An 18,977-nucleotide genomic window follows, 5' to 3' on the forward strand; every position below is an offset into this window, starting at 1 on the left:
AGGAGCATTGCATCGATAGTAACCTGTCGCTGAAACTGCTTCTCTGTCTCTGGATGGTGCTATGTAGAGGATGTTCAGAGTTTTCCATAATTGACCGTAGCCTACTCAGCGCCCTTCGCTCAGCTACCGATGTTAAACTCTCCAGTACTTTGCCCACGACAGAGCCCGCCTTCCTTACCAGCTTATTAAGACGTGAGGCGTCCCTCTTCTTAATGCTTCCTCCCCCAACACGCCACCACAAAGAAGAGGGCGCTCTCCACAACTGACCTATAGAACATCTTCAGCATCTCACTACAGACATTGAATGACGCCAACCTTCTAAGGAAGTACAGTAGGTAGGACTTTCAGACAGTGAACGGTAGGACCCGGAGGGGTGTTCTAGAACCAAGTGATCTAGAAGTATGATTCCCTGAAAGCGGTGTCACAGGTAGACAAGGTGATGAAGGCAGCATGTTGGCTGTCAGGGTACTGAGTTTAGAAGTTGGGACACTATGTTGCAGTTGTACAAGATATTGGTGAAGCTGTACATGGAATACTTTATTCAATTTTTGTTATCCTATTGTAGGAAAGATGTCATTAAGCTGGAAAGAATGCAGAGGAGATTTATGAGATTAGGGGACTGAGTTTGGTTGCAAGGTTGATCAGGTTGGTACTTTACTTATTGGAGCATATAGGAGACTGAGGGGTGATCTTACAGAACGTGCATAAAATTATAGATTGACTATGCAGAGTTTTTTCCCCCCCGAGGGTTAGAGAATCAAAAATTAGAGGCATAGCTTTAGGTTGAGAAGGTTAATAGGAACCTGAGGGGCAACTTTTTCCCATCTAGAACAAGGATTCCCATGCCTTTTTTTATGCCATGGAGCCTTACCATTAACTGGGGGGTCCATGGATCCTAGGTAGGGAACACCTGATCCAGAAGATGGTGAGTACATGGAATGAGTTGTCAAAGGAAGTGATTGAAATAGGTTTATTAACAATATTTAAAAGGAAATTGAATGGACATGGACAGGAAAAGGTTTAGAGGTATATGGGCCAAACACAGGCAATGAGCCTAGCTTAGATGGTAATCTGTCTGCATGCATAAATTGGGCCAAATGCCCTATTTCCACACAGTAGGACCTGATGTTGATTGACTAGCTGAGTATTTCCAGCATTTTCTATCTTTTTGAAAAATGTACCAAAAAAAAAGTAAAACCATTTCCACTATGACCTAATTGATGACAATGTCTTCCAGCTTACACCAAACAAATCTGTCCCTGTTTATACCGAGTTACTCAGGGAAGTGGTAGGGAAGATTTAAAGATTTATTTCCACTATCCAAAAGCAATCAGCTTAATTTAATTCTATTTTTTTCCTATTTAAAGCTTTTTGGAAGAATACTTGCAAAGGTACAATAAGCAACGCACAATTGTCTATGATCTGATTGTTTGGTAGCATTTACTATTTACACCAGGACAGTTGCAGAGTAGGTGATGCACAGTACAGATGAGCCAGTACCTTCGCCAGAGCTCGTTTGATGCACATACGAGCAGTCAAGCCTGACTAGACTTTGCCAACAACAAACTCGATGTTTTATTTGGAAAATACATGTTGAACAGAGCTAACAATGCTTTTTTTTGGGGGGAAAAATGAAACCGAGCTGGAATTTGAAACTTGTTCGTATCTTAAGCCTGTAGCTGCACCCAATTTTCATTGCAAAACTGCTTATAAATCTTTTGCTGACTTCACCCCTCAACTCAAATATAGATTGTATGACTCAAGACTTGTTTTCGTCTGTTTTGAGAATAATTTTCAATTGCTGGGGTACCTGAAGCTCTGTAAATGGGGAAAATGGAACATACAGTTTTTCACTGTACCTCGGTACATGTGAAAATAATAAACCAATTTACCAATAACATACATAATGTGAATTTTCACTGCTAGATGGCACAAAACTGACATCTCAACCAATTTTGTTATACAACTTTCTACCTGGTTGGATAGGTGGGTATAGAAAATTTCAAACATTCAGACAAAAAAATACTGGGGTTTGTTGTGACAGAAGAGACTACTGGGAGGAATTGGCAAGATGCAAAGGTAATAGCATAGCCTCAGCCCTCAAGCTCTAGGAAAGAAAAGTCTTTTTACAGCTTGTCATTAACAAATGTTCAGATTAGAAACTACCTTCGTATACGTCAAATGAGGACAGACTAGATAATGGGTGCCTACCATGTTTGAATAGGCTGGAGACACCTGCTGCCTAGAGTTAGTGACCAGGGGCCTAATTATTAGAGGAAAACAGATACAAAGATATTTGCAATTTTAAGAGATGAATAAAGAGAAACTACCTTTTAAATTACTTGCATTAAAGGGAAGTTCTAGGAACTATACCAGCTGCACAGCAAAGCGTAAGGAATGATTGCTTTATTCGACCTGGCACACCTACGTAACCACTTTTCTACAATGCAGTTTAGAATGTCTTGGCTAGTTTCTAGCTTCAATACTGTTGTTTTAAAGGATTCCTTGAATGAACATGCAGGGCAGAGAATGATAGGACATTTCGTCTTGGGCTTTTGTCTTATCCAATCTCACCTCAGGTCAATGCATTCAGGAAATCACACATATCAATTAAAAGCATCAGGAAAAACATAGGAGACCTAAGGCAGGAAACCCAGTTGCCCTGTTCCATGACCTGATGTTTCAGGTGCTCAGCTTGCTGCATGAACAGCAAGTTCATTGTTCAGTCAGCTTGTGCTCAACCAAGAGTTAAAATGAAGTCAATAAAAGAATCAGTAAAGGAAGGAGGGGCAATGTCTGTGAGAAATTCTCAGGCCTGGCAAGTTTGATTTTGGTAAGTGTGGAAAGAAGGAGAAATAAACATCATGTTCCAGACCACCTCATCAATCAGCAGTACAAGAATTCAATTGAATCTTGGATAGATGCATTAACCATCAAAAAGTAATCAATCACATTAATTGAATTTAGTGCCTGTATGTATGTTCCAGAGATTTGTTGATCAGATAGTGTGAGTGGGCACAATCTCAAAGATATGGTGAAATTAAAACATTTCACAGGTTCCCTGATAACACTAACAGTGCAAGTGTGTCTGGAGACAGATGTAATTAAAGAGGATGGATGGAGACCAGGAAATAGACACGTGAAATCTGAACAATTTCACGCCCCGATTGTATATCGCCTTTCCATTTCTGAGTTTCACAGCGACATCAGAAAGGCAGTTGTGTTTACTAATCCAATGGTCACAATCATTTACTCAACTATACTGATGTTTTCAAATTAAAATACCAAAATCATGATTCAACAGAAACTAAATGACATTACAGTACTATGCAAAAGTCTCAGGCACATGTAAAAAAATTCTGCAAAGCTTTCAAAAATAATTAACTGAAACATTTCTAAATATCAAAAACATACTATGCAGTGCAGTAAGCAGTAAAAAAACTAAGTGAAATTAATATTTGGCGTGACCACCCTTTTTTCCTTTAAAACTGCATCAATTCTCTTAGGTACACTGTCATGCAGTTTTATAAGAACTTGCCACAATTCTGCAGAATTTGGCCGGCTTGCTTGCTTTTATCCCTCCATGTAATCCCAGATAACCTTGATAATGTTGAGATCAGGGCTCTGTGGAGGCCATACCACCTGTTGCATAACTCCTTGCTCTTCCTTTCACTGATGATAAGTTCTATATGTCCTTGGCCGTGTGTTTGGAGTTATTGCCTTGCTGTTAAAATGAAGTTGTGACTGATCAGACACCTCCTTGACAGTATTGTGTGATGGATGAGAATCTGCTTGTACTTGAGCATTGAGGATTCCATTAATTCTGTCCAGATCACTAACTCCATTTGCAGAAATGCAGCCCCAAACCTGCAGTGAACCCTGACTCATCCATGTAGCACTCTCCACTACTGTCTCCTGTTATAGACAAAACATTTCAAATTTTAGCTTGTCAATCCAGAACACTTGCTGCCATTGTTCAGCAACCCAGACCTTGTGTTTTTGTGCATAGGTCAGTCTCTTAGCTTTGTTCTCACTTAAGAGGAGAACTCTTTAGTGTGCTCACTTGTGCTCACTTTTTGTCAGCAGCTGTTCCATGAATGCCATTTCTGGCAAGACTTCTCTGGACTGTAGAGGGGTGTACTTGGGTTCCAGTAGTTTCTGCAAGTTCAGAGCTAATAGCAATGCTGGATTCTTTCGATTTAGAAAGGACGTCAGTTTGATATATCTCTCATCTGTTGCATTCAGTTTCCGTGGCCAACCATTGCATTTCTGGTCTTTAATCTTGCCTGTTTCTTTGTGCTTCTTTAGAAGAGCTTGGATAGTATATCTTGAAACTCCTGTCTGCCATGAAATTTCTGCGTGGGGGACGCAGGATGCCCGACTCGTGTCTTGTTGCTATGCTCACTCTCGCCATGGTGTAAGAATAGTTTGGTTGTCCAGTTTTGATTCCTTCTACACCCATTTCTGTTTCAGTTAATCAGTTTAATACATTCAACACATCATGTCATCAATCATTAGCACCTGTTTGTTATCTTTGTTTAGTCATGCACTGGGCTAAACACCTAAAAAGTAATCAAGTTTTTATTTTGAAAAGTGGTCTATTACTAAATATGTTACTTCCTTTAACAGAGTACAAAACATTCTCTAACATCTAATTTTTTGGAAAATGTATGTCTGAAAATTTAAGATCTGTTCTTTTCTACTGACAAACTAATGAAAAGACAAAAAAAATCTAAAACAAAACTTATATTACAAATCTAGGGTGCCTAAGACTTTTGCACAGTACCGTATATGTACTTGGATAATAAATTTGCTTTGAACTTTACATTAGATATCACAGTTACTTTGCATGTTGTGGGGGGCGGGGCACAGCAGAATTAGGTTATTCCCAAATAATCTACCAATATTCATCATTTAAGATCATACACAGAGAACAGCCTTTTGGAAAAGGCTCCATAAGAGGAACCAGCAGGAATCAGAAACATTACACGGGGAGGTGCAGAACAAAGGAAACATTCCACTAGCATGTTAAACTGCTGTGCAAAGCACCATCTCCATTGCTGTACCAGTTTACTTTAGGTACTGTATTTTAGTGATTACGGTATTTATATCCCATTCACCATCACCTTTGGTGCATCAACAAAGCCTTTGGCCACCTGAGGAAAAAAGTGTTTGATAATCAAGAGCAAACCCAATACATAGCTTATTGACTACTGGACAGCAGTCATCACCACCTTCATGTATAGATCAGATTCACCTCAAATCACCAAAATGCTCACTGTTTCGGAAACATTGCCTAAATTTTCTGGCAGGATAAATGAACCAAGACCAGTGCTCTCTCGTGGGCCAATTTTCTTATGATTGAGGCTCTAATTACGCTTAGTTTTGATGAGTGGCAATGCTTGCTTCCCCCACGTGACACTCTTGAAACAGGTGCTCCACTGACAGCTCTGTCGCAGCAATAGATTATGAAATGGATAAGGGGGAATGATTCAAGGATTCTCCTTGTAAAATATGACTGCTAACCTGTGGGAACCTTTAGTTACAGCTGCTCAAAATGGGGCACCGGCATTCTGGATGACAATCCTTCAGTGCCCAAAGTGGATTCAAATAGGGTGCAGAACTGAGCATGAAGTATCATCTAGAAAATGTGGTATTTGGAAATGAACCTGGTCAGGTGTCAGATCTCTCAGTGGGAGAGCATTTTGGAGATAGTGATCATAATTCTATCTCCTCTACAACAGCATTGGAGAGAGAGGAACAGACAAGTTAGAAAAGCGTTTAATTGGAGTAAGGGAAATTATGAGGCTATCAGGCAGGAAATTGGAAGCTTAAACTGGAAACATGTTCTCAGGGAAAAGTACAGAACAAATGTAGCAAATGTTCAGGGGTTATTTGTGTGGAGTTCTGCATAGGTACGTTCCAATGAGACAGTGAAGTTATGGTAGGGTACAGGAACCATGGTGTACAAAGGCTGTAATAAATTTAGTCAAGAAGAAAAGAAAAGCTTACAAAAGGTTCACAGATCTAGATGATGTTAGAGATCTAGAAGATTATAAGGAAAACAGGAAGGAGCTTAAGAAGGAAATTAGGAGAGCCAGAAGGGGCCATGAGAAGGCCTTGGCGGGCAGGATTAAGGAAACCCCAAGGCATTCTACAAGTATGTGAAGAGCAAGAGGATAAGACGTGAAAGAGTAGGACCTATCAAGTGTGACAGTGGGAAAGTGTGTATGGGACCGGAGGAAATAGCAGAGGTACTTAATGAATACTTTGCTTCAGTATTCACTATGGAAAAGATCTTGGTGATAGTAGTGATGACTTGCAGCAGCCTGAAAAGCTTGAGCATGTAGAAATTAAGAAAGATGATGTGCTGGAGCTTTTGGAAAGCATCAAGTTGGATAAGTCGCCGGGACTGGATGAGATGTACCTCAGGCTACTGTGGGAGGCGAGGGAGGAAATTGCTGAGCCTCTGGCAATGATCTTTGCATCATCAATGTGGACGGGAGAGGTTCCGGAGGATTGGAGGGTTGCGGATGTTGTTCCTTCATTCAAGAAAGGGAGTAGAAATAGCCCAAGAAATTATAGACCAGTAAGTCTTACCTCAGTGGTTGGTAAGTTGACAGAGAAGATCCTGAGAGGCAGGATTTATGAACATTTGGAGAGGTATAATATGATTAGGAATAGTCAGCATGGCTTTGTCAAGGGCAGGTCATGCCTTAAGAGCCTGATTGAATTTTTTGAGGATGTGCTAAACACTTTGATGAAGGAAGAGCAGTAGATGTAGTGCATATGGATTTCAGCATGGCATTTGATAAGGTACCCCATGCAAGGCTTATTGAGAAAGTAAGGAGGCATGGGATCCAAGGGGACATTGCTTTGTGGATCCAGAACTGGCTTGCACACAGAAGGCAAAGACTGGTCGTAGATGGGTCATATTCTGCATGGAGGTTGGTCACCAGTGTAGTGCCTCAGGGATCTGTTCTGGGACCCTTAGTCTTCATGATTTTTATAAATGACCTGGATCAGGGAGGGATAGGTTAGTAAGTTTGCTGATGACACAAAGGTTGGAGGTGTTGTGGATAGTGTGAAGGGTGGTCAGGTTACAGCGGGACATTGATAGGATGCAAAACTGGGCTGAGAAGTGGCAGATCGAGTTTAACCCAGATAAGTGTGAAGTGGTTCAGTTTAGTAGGTCAAATATGGTGGCAGAATATAGTATTAATGGTAAGACTCTTGGCAGTGTGGAGGATCAGAGGGATCTTGTGGTCCGAGTCCATAGGACGCTCAAAGCAGCTGCACAGGTTGACTCTGTGGTTAAGAAGGCGTACGGTACATTGACCTTCATCAATTGTGGAACTGAATTTAGGAGCTGAGAGGTAATGTTGCAGCTATATAGGACCCTGGTCAGACCCCACTTGAAGTACTGTACTCAGTTCTGGTCACCTCATTACAGGAAGGATGTGGAAGCCATAGAAAGGGTGCAGAGGAGATTTACAAGGACATTTCTGGATTGGGGAGCATGCCTTATGAGTGAAGGGAGTGATGGAGGATGAGTGGTGACCTGATAGAGGTGTATAAGATGATGAGAGGCATTGATCGTGTGGAGAATCAGAGGCTTTTTCCTAGTAGTGCTGAAATGGTTGCCACAAGAGGACACAGGTTTAAGGTGCTGGGGAGTAGGTACAGAGGAGATGTCAGGGGTAAGTTTTTTTACTCAGAGAATGGTGAGCATGTGGAATGGGCTGCCGGCAACGGTGGTGGAGGCGGATACGACAGGGTCTTTTAAGAGACTTTTGGATAGGTACATGGAGCTGAGAAAAATAGAGGGCTATGGGTAAGCCTGGTAGTTTCTAAGGCAGGGACAGGTTCGGCACAACTTTGTGGGCCGGAGGGCCTGTATTGTGCTGTAGGTTTTCTATGTTTCTAAGATATTTACTGAATCAACTCTCAACAAGGCAAGTTGTGAAACTAAATTTATTGAACCTGCTCGGAGTACAAAAGCTTGAAAACTCGCCACTCGGTAAATTGTCACAATACACTTCAAGTCTAACCTTGTTTACCTCTATAAATTATTGCCCATTTGAATTTCCTTTCTTTCCTAATGTTCTTGAATTTGAATGTCAGCAATCACCTTGCACAGAATTTCTATTTTTTTTAGACACGAATTGGCAATAATGATGTCCACAATACACTGATAATGTATTTTCTTATGAATCTGTCTGTAGCTTGACCATACCTACCTCTTCCAATGTCTCTTTTGAGTTGTGATGCTTCATGGGTCTGTTCTCAGAGTTGCAACTTTGCGGACTGATCATAACCCGAGTATTTACTGACTTTTCAGTAATTGTGCTGTATGTAGTCATCCTATCCAGCAACTCTCCGTAACCCTCCTCCCTCAGCCACCCAGGCCTGATCTGACAGCTTTTCATCACCTCTTTTGGCTTGGTGCTCATTTTGACTTTTTACAATTCTGTGATCTGTTTTACATTAAAGACCGTAATAAAATTACCTATTTAAAAAAAATAAAATAAATATGAGTGACTTACCACAGCGCTAACTCCATAAGTAGGCGCGGGAGCAAGTGTGTGATAGGGATCTGCCGTGTAAACACGCCCATAGCTGGAAAAGGGTACAATAATTTGCAATATAAGTGCAGAAATACATTCAGCAATACCAATAGCAGTATTTATAATACTTATTCCTTTGCCTGACCTGCTGAGTTCCTCGAGCATTTTGTGTGTTAATATATACAATAGGCAGTGTTGCATTGAACCAGGTCTCCCCCGCCACCCCCAACACTTTGTGCAAATGTTAACTATTTCAACAAAACAGCAACACTATAACTGGGACTCCTACAACGGACCTCAGAATATTAGTTTGGTGGAAAATTCCACCAGGATTCCAATTCTCAATTGTTACTAAATACACCTATTAGATTTATAAGATTACTGAGACTTGATGCCTTACAGTAAGAAAGGCTGTTGATAATCAAAGAAAAATGACCACTTTGTAAGGTACCAGAAGGTTCAAAAGCTAATTAAATTTCCTGAGTCACCAACAGCAGAAATAGGTGTTTTCTCTTACCCTGTAAATAATCAATTTGATAGAAACCAATTGATATATTTTTTGAGGGATATAGAGACAGAGGGGGGCAGAGAGGAAATAGAAGTGAAAGCCTCAAATCCCTTTGGAAGTTTGACTGCTTCCACCATTTTAAACATATATTTTCTTTATTTCTCAAAAGGAATGTCAAACTGCTATATGCCATGAATTATCAATAATTATATTGGACACAGTCTTCAACTAGTCATTTCATGAACTCCTTCAACTTTGATTCATTGAAAATGTGCTCAAGAAGTCACAGGTGAACTTATAGAAAAGCTCATGACCAGGTAGAAAGTTTTATTTCTGAAAGGCAGTAAGACTAGAGAACACGTTGGAAGCGCTTCTACACGGAAACGGTTTTCTCTGTTGGAAAGCTCGATAGTTTAAAAAAAACTGATAATATATTGGTTGTGTTGATACTTGATTTCTATATTTACTAAGACGTAGACACAAAACTGGGAAAAGAAAACAACATGCAGATAGAATGTTTCTCCATTGCTTACAATTTATTTTACAGCTTGATTCAAGCTGGATTTGTAAAACTATGTTCTAGAAATGAGCAGAAATCTTTAATATTTGACAGCACAAATAAGCAACACCCCAAAGAAAAAGGACACTAGATTTCATAAAGTCTGTGTACAGAATTTAGAAACAAATACTGGAATTTCATGCTTCATAGAAGCATCTTGGTAGATTCTCTACATTAAACACAACCTATTTTTTAATCTGCACAGGACATTGGTCAGGCTAGTTAGTGCACTGTATGGATTTCTGGACAATTATATAAACATTGAACATAGTAAAAAAAAAATTAAAAATCAGAATTGGTCTATTACAAAAAAAAAGCTCAAGATGCATTTTCCCCTAGAATGAGGAGGATTAATGGGGGATTTAAAGAAGATCTCAAAATATGAAAGGTTTTGAGAGAAGTAGCTGCTCACTGGCTAGCAAATTAGATGTAAATTGGAATAAACAGAAACAGGACTAACCGGATGGTATGCAATCATAATGGAGCATTATGGCTATGAGAGCTTAAATATTTGAAAAAGGGCTTACTTTATGAAGGTTGAGGTGAAGTGAGCCTTTTGACAAAGATGCAGCAGGTGAAAAGGCCTTGTTTATTACAATTTATTCATTTTCCTTAAAACACTGGTCCAAGTCTATGTCAGCTGTCAGAGAAATTCCATCAATCCCATTCCCCCACTTAATTTCCTGTAAGCTATTCTCTCTTGCATCCCATAATATCTACCCTACACCAATGTGATTTAGAGTAGCCAATTAATCTTCCAAACAGCATGCCCAGTGGGAGGAAACTGGAGCACCGTGCAGTCACAAGGAGAACATATAAACTCTACACAGACAGCACCTGAGGACAGGATTGAGCTGGGGGTCACTAGAGCTGCGTGAGATCAGCACTACTGCCAGCCCATTTATATTATTTCCAAAGAAAATTTAATCCAGTGAACAATGAGAACAAAATATTTTTCATTATGTGAAGGCAGAGTAATGTTAGAAGCCTTTAAAACAACACTTTTCTGTAAGGTCAGTGCATTGACTGAAAGATGGCCTAAGGGAGTTTTAGGTTGACAGTATCCAATCAATCATGTGCTGCACTGGCTGTGTAATTTGTGGCATGTAAACAACTTGACATGCTCCTTTTGAGAAAAAAGGCATTTCTTAAAATAAGAAATCATATGCTCAAAATAGAGTAAACATCAAATTTCCAAAGCCTACAAAATAACAGAAGGGTATCTTTCTGTTCCCATTGCCTGATTACTCTACCAATGTTGTTGCAATCAATAATCCAACACACTAAGCATGGGTATCAAGAAATCCAAGTAATACAGTACTTCTCTTGGTTTTAATCTGAACGAATCTCAATTAACAGGAATGAATCCTCTTCCAAATGCTGCTGAAAACCTAGGCCTGGGATTCCCAACCTGGAGCTCATGGACCCCTCAGCCAATGGCATAGCATAGCCATGGCATAATAAAAGGTTGGGAACCCCTGAACCAGACAGTCATCTACTGTCCCTGAGTGAAAGCAGCAAGGAGATATATTTTAAAGGGTGTTAGACATTGCTATCAGAAGATTTTTTATTTATCATCAAGGGTAACATCATGCTGCACTTCACCATGAGTCTCGATGCAGGGTCTCAACCTGAAACATCAACTGTTTATTCCTCTCCACAGATGATGCCTGACCCACTGAGCCCTCCAGCATTTTGTGTTAATCTGCATTTCCAGCATCTGCAGAATGACTTATATTTTTATTAAAAATGCTTGCTTGGTTTGATTTTACCTCAGATGTTCAAATTCTGGATGATGGAAATGACAAATGAGACAGAACAACAAAGTGTAGAAATATTGCCTGTCAGCAGTGTTGGTGGATTTAATTTCATAATGCCATCCCTGCATAGGTGGAAGCTTTTTGTTGGTGGGATTCATAACCTTCCAGTTGCATTTTAACTTGCTCAAGGTGAGAGGCTCACCATTAAGGCTTTGTTAGTTGAGGAAGGCAAAGCAATAACTACTGAGTGTGGAACAAATATCTTACTGGGTGATCTTTAACAAGAGTAAGTAGGAGGAAAAATAATTACAAGACGGTTGAGAGAATGGGCCTTCACCCTTTCTGGTACTTCTGTGTTTTTACGTCTTTGACCTGACAGTGATTTTATACTTACAGTTACATGATGAAGAATGATTGGTTCATTCACTAATGGATAATCCATACAAAACACTGTCAGTAATTTAACCTACCTGCATTGTAACATTTTATTAATTACAGAAATGATGCACTTTATTTACAGCTACTCAGCATAAAATGTTCTCAGCTACAAACTTCAAACCGCAACTGCACCATGATATCACCCGGCAAAGTAAGTTCAATGTTACAGCAAACACTGGATCCCTTTTGTGAAAATAAAGACTTTAGAAGCAAATAGTAATGAGGAGGGTAGACTTGGCACTTACCTGTCACTGTATGCAGTAGCAGTTGCAGTTGCTGGCTGTGCATACCTGTAGGCTGCATATCCACCCTGGGAATAATCAGGAAGATATCTCAGAACTCTGCAACATGCTCACACCATACACCAAATCAATGGGGAGAACTGCATTTGTTTTATACATTATAAACTTTAATATAAAATTTGATGCATGCACCATTCATTGTTAGCAGTGCAGATTTTGTGTCTTTTCCTTTTGGAATTAATGGTGTAAAAAATCTTAGGTGACAACTTAAATATCTGACTGTATACTCTCAGACTGAAACCTTGTACCAACTTCATTCAGGGCCCCACATGCAAAAAAGCTCCCCACCTACTTCAAACCCGACCACTCATACCCACCAAACCCACTGCCTAATGCTGAAATAACTTGGGCATCTGCTGACCCTGCAAACTCTTTAGCACTATGAAACTACCAAAGAATCTGGTTGGAATTTTTGCTGTTTATTTCAATTCATTATAATGTGAAGGGAAAGAAGGATCCATCCATATTAAAGTTAGATCACCAGATTCAAAATTTAGAGACGGAAAATGAAAAAAAAATCAATTGCTGCCAATCCTACTGGAATGCAATAAAGAAAAATGGAAATTAAAAGAAAGCTGTAAATTTCCATTCAAAAAGCACATGTCTCTCCCCAACCCACTTCCTCGTCTTTCCTTGGGACACTTCAGTACAGTTCAAGGATTGCAGTATCCCTCCAGTTAATGAATGGAGCCAGGAAGCATTAACAGGCCAAGTGCAGTTGCCTTCTACCCAATATTAACCACGCACAAGTTGCTTTCATAATCAGAACTCCTGGGGATGGGAGAAATTGCAGTCTGCTGAACAGGAAATGTTTAACAGATGTGCAAAACTAGAGCAGATTTTGAACCCTGCTAAGAATTTTACTTTAGAAGCACTGCCAAAATGATGTGTTGTATAATTGCCATCTGTAACCCAAGTTTAATAGATCATAATAAAACAAATGCAGTTTTAAAACATTAGATTAAATATGCAGGTACAAATGAATCTTTATTTTCTAAACAGTCAAGCTGTGGAATCTGTCAATCAGGAGAAATTGGAGCATGCGAATGTCCAAATCTACAGCACTAGCAATCACCAACCAAATGATCCACAGACTAACTCTGGCCGTCCCAGCATTCTCCAGGGGACGGCCCTCAGCCCTATTTGCTATGGCAAGCCGAGTGAAGGAAACAGCCTGGATTACTAGAGCGTGCAGCCACAATTCTCAGTATTATGTATAAATGTATATATGAAAATGTAATAAACATTCACGATCACCATTCATTCATTGCAGCCTCTCCCGCATACCTAAGAGGTTAACGTTCACGTCAAGCAAACCACATTAAGAGTTCTTGCTGCAGTTAGAGGTGGGAGCTGTGATACTAACCAAACTCTACAGCATATTTATCAGGCATCTGTGGAAAATAGATTACTTATAGTGACTGCTTGCTTGGAATTAACTTTTTAAAAAAATCATTACTGACCAGCAAAAGGATTAAATGTATCACTAATCTTGAATATATCCAACATTTATCGCCTGACATAATTACTGTATGCACTAAAAAAAAAATCACTTTACTTCTAACAACGAATTTTATGAACCAAGTTCTGTTAAAAGAGTAGCCCAGAGCAAATTTAATTGTCAGGTAGAGCTGGAGGTAAAGACGATGAGGTACAATTAGCTGCACTCATTGAATTAGTCTTGCTGCTTTGGTAGAAAGGGTGCTTGAGATGACTGCACCTCCTTCTCAGCATTTTCATGGTGGCGTAGGTAAACAGAGCTAATACAAATCATCCAGCTTCCCTTTCCAATCTGAGTTGTGTGAAAGGACCACGTGGGGATGGGGGAAGGAGGCAAAATGCTGGAATGACCCTCCTCAAAGGAGATCAACAGGACTACCTACCGCTCCTATGTTCTAAATGGTTGCAGGGGTGTGTGGAGAGAAGCAGGAGCTGGCAGTAATTGAGTATGCACAGGTAAATGCCCTCTGAGTGGGGGGTACTGAAGACTTAAAACCACAAACCAGCAAAATACTAACTTTGAAAAGGAGAGAAATGGAGATAAAAGAGGGTGGTGCAATGGTGCAGCTGGGAGACATGTTGCCTTATAACAATGATCCAGTTTAGTTTGATCTGGATGCCTAGCACTGACTGTGTGGACATTTGTACTTTCACTTTGACCATTTGACCAAGAGCTCCAATTCCTTCCTACACACAAAGACGCAGATTGGTTAATTAATTTTTCACTTCAAATTGATTTTTTTATGTAGAAGAGCAGAATCTGTGATAGGAATCTAGGGAGAATAAAATGGGATTAACTTAAATGTGTAGTACTGACTTCTTGGGCAAAGGGCCTGTTTTTGTGCTGTATGACTTGACTCTAAAAACACACTTTTCTCGTATTATGCACAGAATGGCACTAGTGATAGATGTGCTGGAGTCAACGGGATGTACTGCTCCACGTATTCACTTCCAAAACAAATACAGCAGAATTAATGGATGTTTTTTATAAAATATACAGAAATTATGTGCTGTCTGTATTATAAGGGCCATTGTTCTACATCAATAAATCAAATTCAGTTTTTATTAGATTAGATTCTGAATTTTACCAGAAATTTGGTGAACACACTCAGTAATTGTATGTCCATGGAAAAAGAAACCCTGTGTCTTGAACATTCCCTGTATAGACTGCATGTGAAAAGTGATCAGAAGACAATAATTCTACCTGGACTGCATTTAAATATTTATGAGCAAGAAATTCCTAAATATTTAAAGTTAGGCACTCAATTGAGACCTCCCCCAAATGCAGTGAGAAATGAATAAATGGAAAAGTATGATGGGGTTTACAGCACAATGTACTTTAGTGAATAAAAGTGACTTGGTTCATTGGAATTCAATGCTTGGATCCCATTAGGTTTTATCTTCACTTTCTTGCATGATTAATGTACTGCCGGCTGGTTTCGCATTTCCCAATGATATTGCTTCCACTCTTTTCAAAGGAGAAGTTTTATTACCTCATTCATCTCTCTTATTACAGACATGTGTCCTCAAAGATTTTTTCCAAGCCTCAGTGTAAACAACACTGTTATAACTACCTACTTTCAGACACAGGCTGAGACCCTGATATTCCAGTCTTTCAGGACTCCAATGAAATAGGTTTTTGGACAGTAAAGTATATATTAAAAAACCCACCATATCTGCATCAGGTTTAGTTTAGATGAAAGGGAGGGGAAAAAGGTAGAAAATAGTGTCACACCAGGTCATGCTTATATGGTCCCTGTTGCAAGGTTTCCACAAATCTGGAAGAAAACTTCCTGTTTATATTTTTTTCTGTGGAATGGGAAATAAAGTTTTTTCCAATAAGATATAAATAAGTAAAATCCACTCACACTAACTATGTGAGTTAATCCACTCAAGTGCCACATTGGAAAACTCTTCTCTCACCTTGAGTAAGCCAGATCCCCATTCCACCTAAATAGGAGGGGAAACTTTTCCCTAGAATGAAGCCTTAGTGTTGCATTAACCATTAATCCGACTGAAAGAATAATACACTCTCCTTCAACACTTTAATGATTCAAAATTAAACGCATTGAGTTGGTAATCAACACAACCCATGTTATAAAACCTACCAATTATATTCATTAGCAGGGGAGTGTTTTTTTGGTTTACATTTGTGTTAAGCTCTTGGTGAAATCAGAGGACTCTGCAAGAATGCTTTATCTCCATGGTGCCTGCTCCCATCCCTAACTGCAGTCTTTGCTGTTAGTAGGATTTTCACTGCAATCCACAATCTGTGCGATTGGTCTCTTCACACATTTCTATCATACCTGCGGTAACTTACTGCTATACACTGGTTCCTGATATACTATTCTATAATAAAACACAGGGAAGAACATTGGCGACGAGGCTAGATTAAAAAAAAGCAACCAAAATGAGAGAGACCCTCCTTGGATAAAGCCATTCTATTTGGAGGATGGTTTACACTGTTAAACCTAATTGATAAACAAGAGGCGGTCACAGGCTGCACAATGACTATATTGAAAAGGTTGAACATTTGTTAAATTTACTCTGAACACCTGTCACAACATTTCTTTTTGCCAACTGCCATCTCTACTATTTATAGATCAAAAGATGAGGGATTTGATTTCAAAGTCAAATACATTCTTGACAGAATAATATTTTTTCCAATTAATTCCAACACAATTAACTGTAAAAATGAAAAGGGCAGAAGAATTGTGAGCAATTCTGGGAGCTTTAAAAATTTGTTTCTCAAGATCTTACTTACAAACTAGGTGCAGCATCAGAACCAGTGCAGCAAAGGTCATCCTTACTCAATACAAAAGCAATGCTGTCAACGTATTTCAAAAGAAACTGATTCTTTCAGAGCGCAATGCTTCAAGGTTTCGGAATACTGTATATTGTAATTAGAAAAGGATCACAATTTTTCCGTTGATGAAACTCAAACAGGGTATAAAACTGAGGCAAATACCTTCAAGTTTACATAACTAGGGTTAAGGTTCAGTAAACTCTGAAATTAACACCCCTTCCAGATATGGAAAAGTATACATAGCTGGAGGAAGTAATAGCATACTGATTTAAAGAATGGCTTCATCAGCAGAAGGGTGACAGTGTAAAATAATATTTATACTTACATAGAGATCGGCACCATAAAATCCATCTTGGTAAACCACACTGCAGAGATGCACACAGAAACACTCTCATTACTGCAATTTCAACATGCAGGGGCCAATGCAGGTAAGGTTTGTCACAAGAACTCCATGGCAAGATCAAATACTCATCAGAAATCTTTGAACACTTTATTAGGAATTTTCTTTCTTTCTAAACATGCAAGGTATACCTTTCAAATTATGCTCGTCCTGAAATGTATTTACAATCATGCTGCCATTTTGAAGCCATTAATTTGGAACTGCCATTTTTAAGCACCTGATTGTCTATCAATATGGCTGGGCTACAGGTTTACAGTACATAACTTGGCAGTATCAGAGCTCTTCAGTTAGGTGAGCCATCTAATTAGCATTCAACTCTACACTACATGAACACAGAAATGGGATTTGAAATTTAAAGAGAGATTCTACTAACTCAGCTTCTGATTTTCTAGACAGCTTCTGCTTATCCTTCTAATTTGCAGGCTGCACCTGTTATTAAAAGAGATCTACAAAATGTAACCAAAGGGCTAACAGAATGTTGGCTTTTACTTCAAGAGGACTGGAATACTCAATGAAGAAGCAATGCTTCAATTGTAAGGAACATTGGTCGGTTTCAGTCCGGAGGTCTGCATTCAATTCTTAGCATTGCATCTCAGACACTTTAGCCTTCAAAAGGGTGCAGCTCAGATTTACCAGAATGGTACTGGCAGCTTATGTGTTAAATTAAGCATAATAAATTACGCATTTATTTCTTCAATGTAGAAAGTTAAGTGAGATTAACTAAAGAAACTAAAATAATAGAATTCAGTACTTTAGCTGGAGTAATTACTTTCAGAATTCTTTTAAAAATTAGGGCTGGGTTATTTAAAAGTAAACCAGGAATCACATTTTCTATAGCATCAGCAGTGGAAACACAAAAGTAGTTTCACTTCAAAATATTGTGGATGGATACTGGTTCAAAGGAAATTGTAAGTTTGAAATACGTTTATATGAAAAATGTGTTAAGAATATCAGAGGATATGGAATTAAAGCATGAAAGGTATGGCTGAAGTTAAAATTAGGCATTGACTGACAGAAAAAGCCTGAGAGGCTGCAAATCTGCTAATGTTCCTTTATCAACACAGGGACTCGGATTCCTTTTGTTTAGTCCAATGCAGGCTTATTCCACCAATGGGTTAATAAGACCCACTATTTATAGTAAAATAGGCTGGTATTAGTTACATTATGGGATGCACCTAACTGAAGATATTCACACTGCTGTACAGTAACACTGCCAACTCTTGCAGTATGTATGTGCCTTAAAAATGAACTGAAAATTTCATAAATGCACACTAGTTCTGATGAGTGTGATTTGAATCAAGAGTTCTTAAAACCACTTAGGGCAAATCATTTATTCATTAAGCATTTTAATATACAATGCACATGATTTGGAAGCATGTACTTCAATGGTTTCAGAATTTCTCTAGCCCAGTATTCGGTATTTTGCAATTTAAAAATCCAATATACCTAAGCTCCTCTTTCACTTGAGAAAAACCTTCCTTCTCAGCCATCAGTGACAATGTTAGCCAACAAAAATTATCCACATGCTTTAAGGATTCTTAAGTCCATATTATGTTAAAACATGCTTCTGTTAAATATTTTTTTCAGAGACAGTGCTGTTGAAGTTACTTGATTGACAGAAAATTAGAAAATCCTTCTGTAGCAGATTAAGGATCTCTGCTGCCAATTTTTTCTAAATACCTTTTCTCTCCATTCCTTTACATTTATTGACAGGGCGGCATCACCTACTTGAGGTGATTTGAAGTAATGGGTTACACACTATTTAACAGTACACCAATCATTGACTGCACCCAGCATGCTTGAGTTTTTGAAACCATGCAGGGAAAGAAAAACAAGACCTATGCACAAGTGCAATGTGGCAATATCTAGGATGAACTTACTGTTCTATTTATTAACAAGAATGTAAACCAATTGAATGGCAAGCAATGCCATAGCTTGAGATATTGGAGAACTAGTGAAAAGAATTGGCTTCATAAACAGGGAGGACAGAGGTCAAATTCCACACACTTGAACTTGTGTGCCTCACAGTGGAAAGAGGTCAGAAAGGAACTTACAATATGGTCAACTTGTAAGAAAGTCACAAAAAGCTGCATTAACAACCTCTATGCTCAATATAAATGTGGAAACAATTGTATAA

At 39.0% G+C, this 18,977-nt stretch overlaps 1 protein-coding gene across 17 annotated transcripts in view; it reads right to left on the reverse strand.

Moving 5' to 3' along the window:
* The window catches only part of LOC140719458 (RNA binding protein fox-1 homolog 1-like), a 267,927-nt gene that overhangs the window by 8,381 nt on the left and 240,569 nt on the right, over positions 1-18,977 (reverse strand). For 10 of the 17 annotated variants that reach the window (XM_073034145.1, XM_073034141.1, XM_073034151.1 and 7 more), the window contains 3 exons: positions 15,941-15,983; positions 12,078-12,142; positions 8,547-8,619 (listed from right to left, as the gene is read on the reverse strand). In XM_073034145.1, the coding sequence (XP_072890246.1) occupies positions 8,547-8,619; positions 12,078-12,142; positions 15,941-15,983 (181 nt within the window). Of the gene's footprint in view, positions 1-8,546; positions 8,620-12,077; positions 12,143-15,940; positions 15,984-16,765; positions 16,806-18,977 lie in introns of those variants that run through there. The other 7 variants (XM_073034152.1, XM_073034154.1, XM_073034140.1 and 4 more) reach the window with 4 other exon arrangements.

Source organism: Hemitrygon akajei, chromosome 31 (assembly GCF_048418815.1).
Source record: "Hemitrygon akajei chromosome 31, sHemAka1.3, whole genome shotgun sequence".
In the NCBI taxonomy this organism is placed as follows: domain Eukaryota; kingdom Metazoa; phylum Chordata; class Chondrichthyes; order Myliobatiformes; family Dasyatidae; genus Hemitrygon; species Hemitrygon akajei.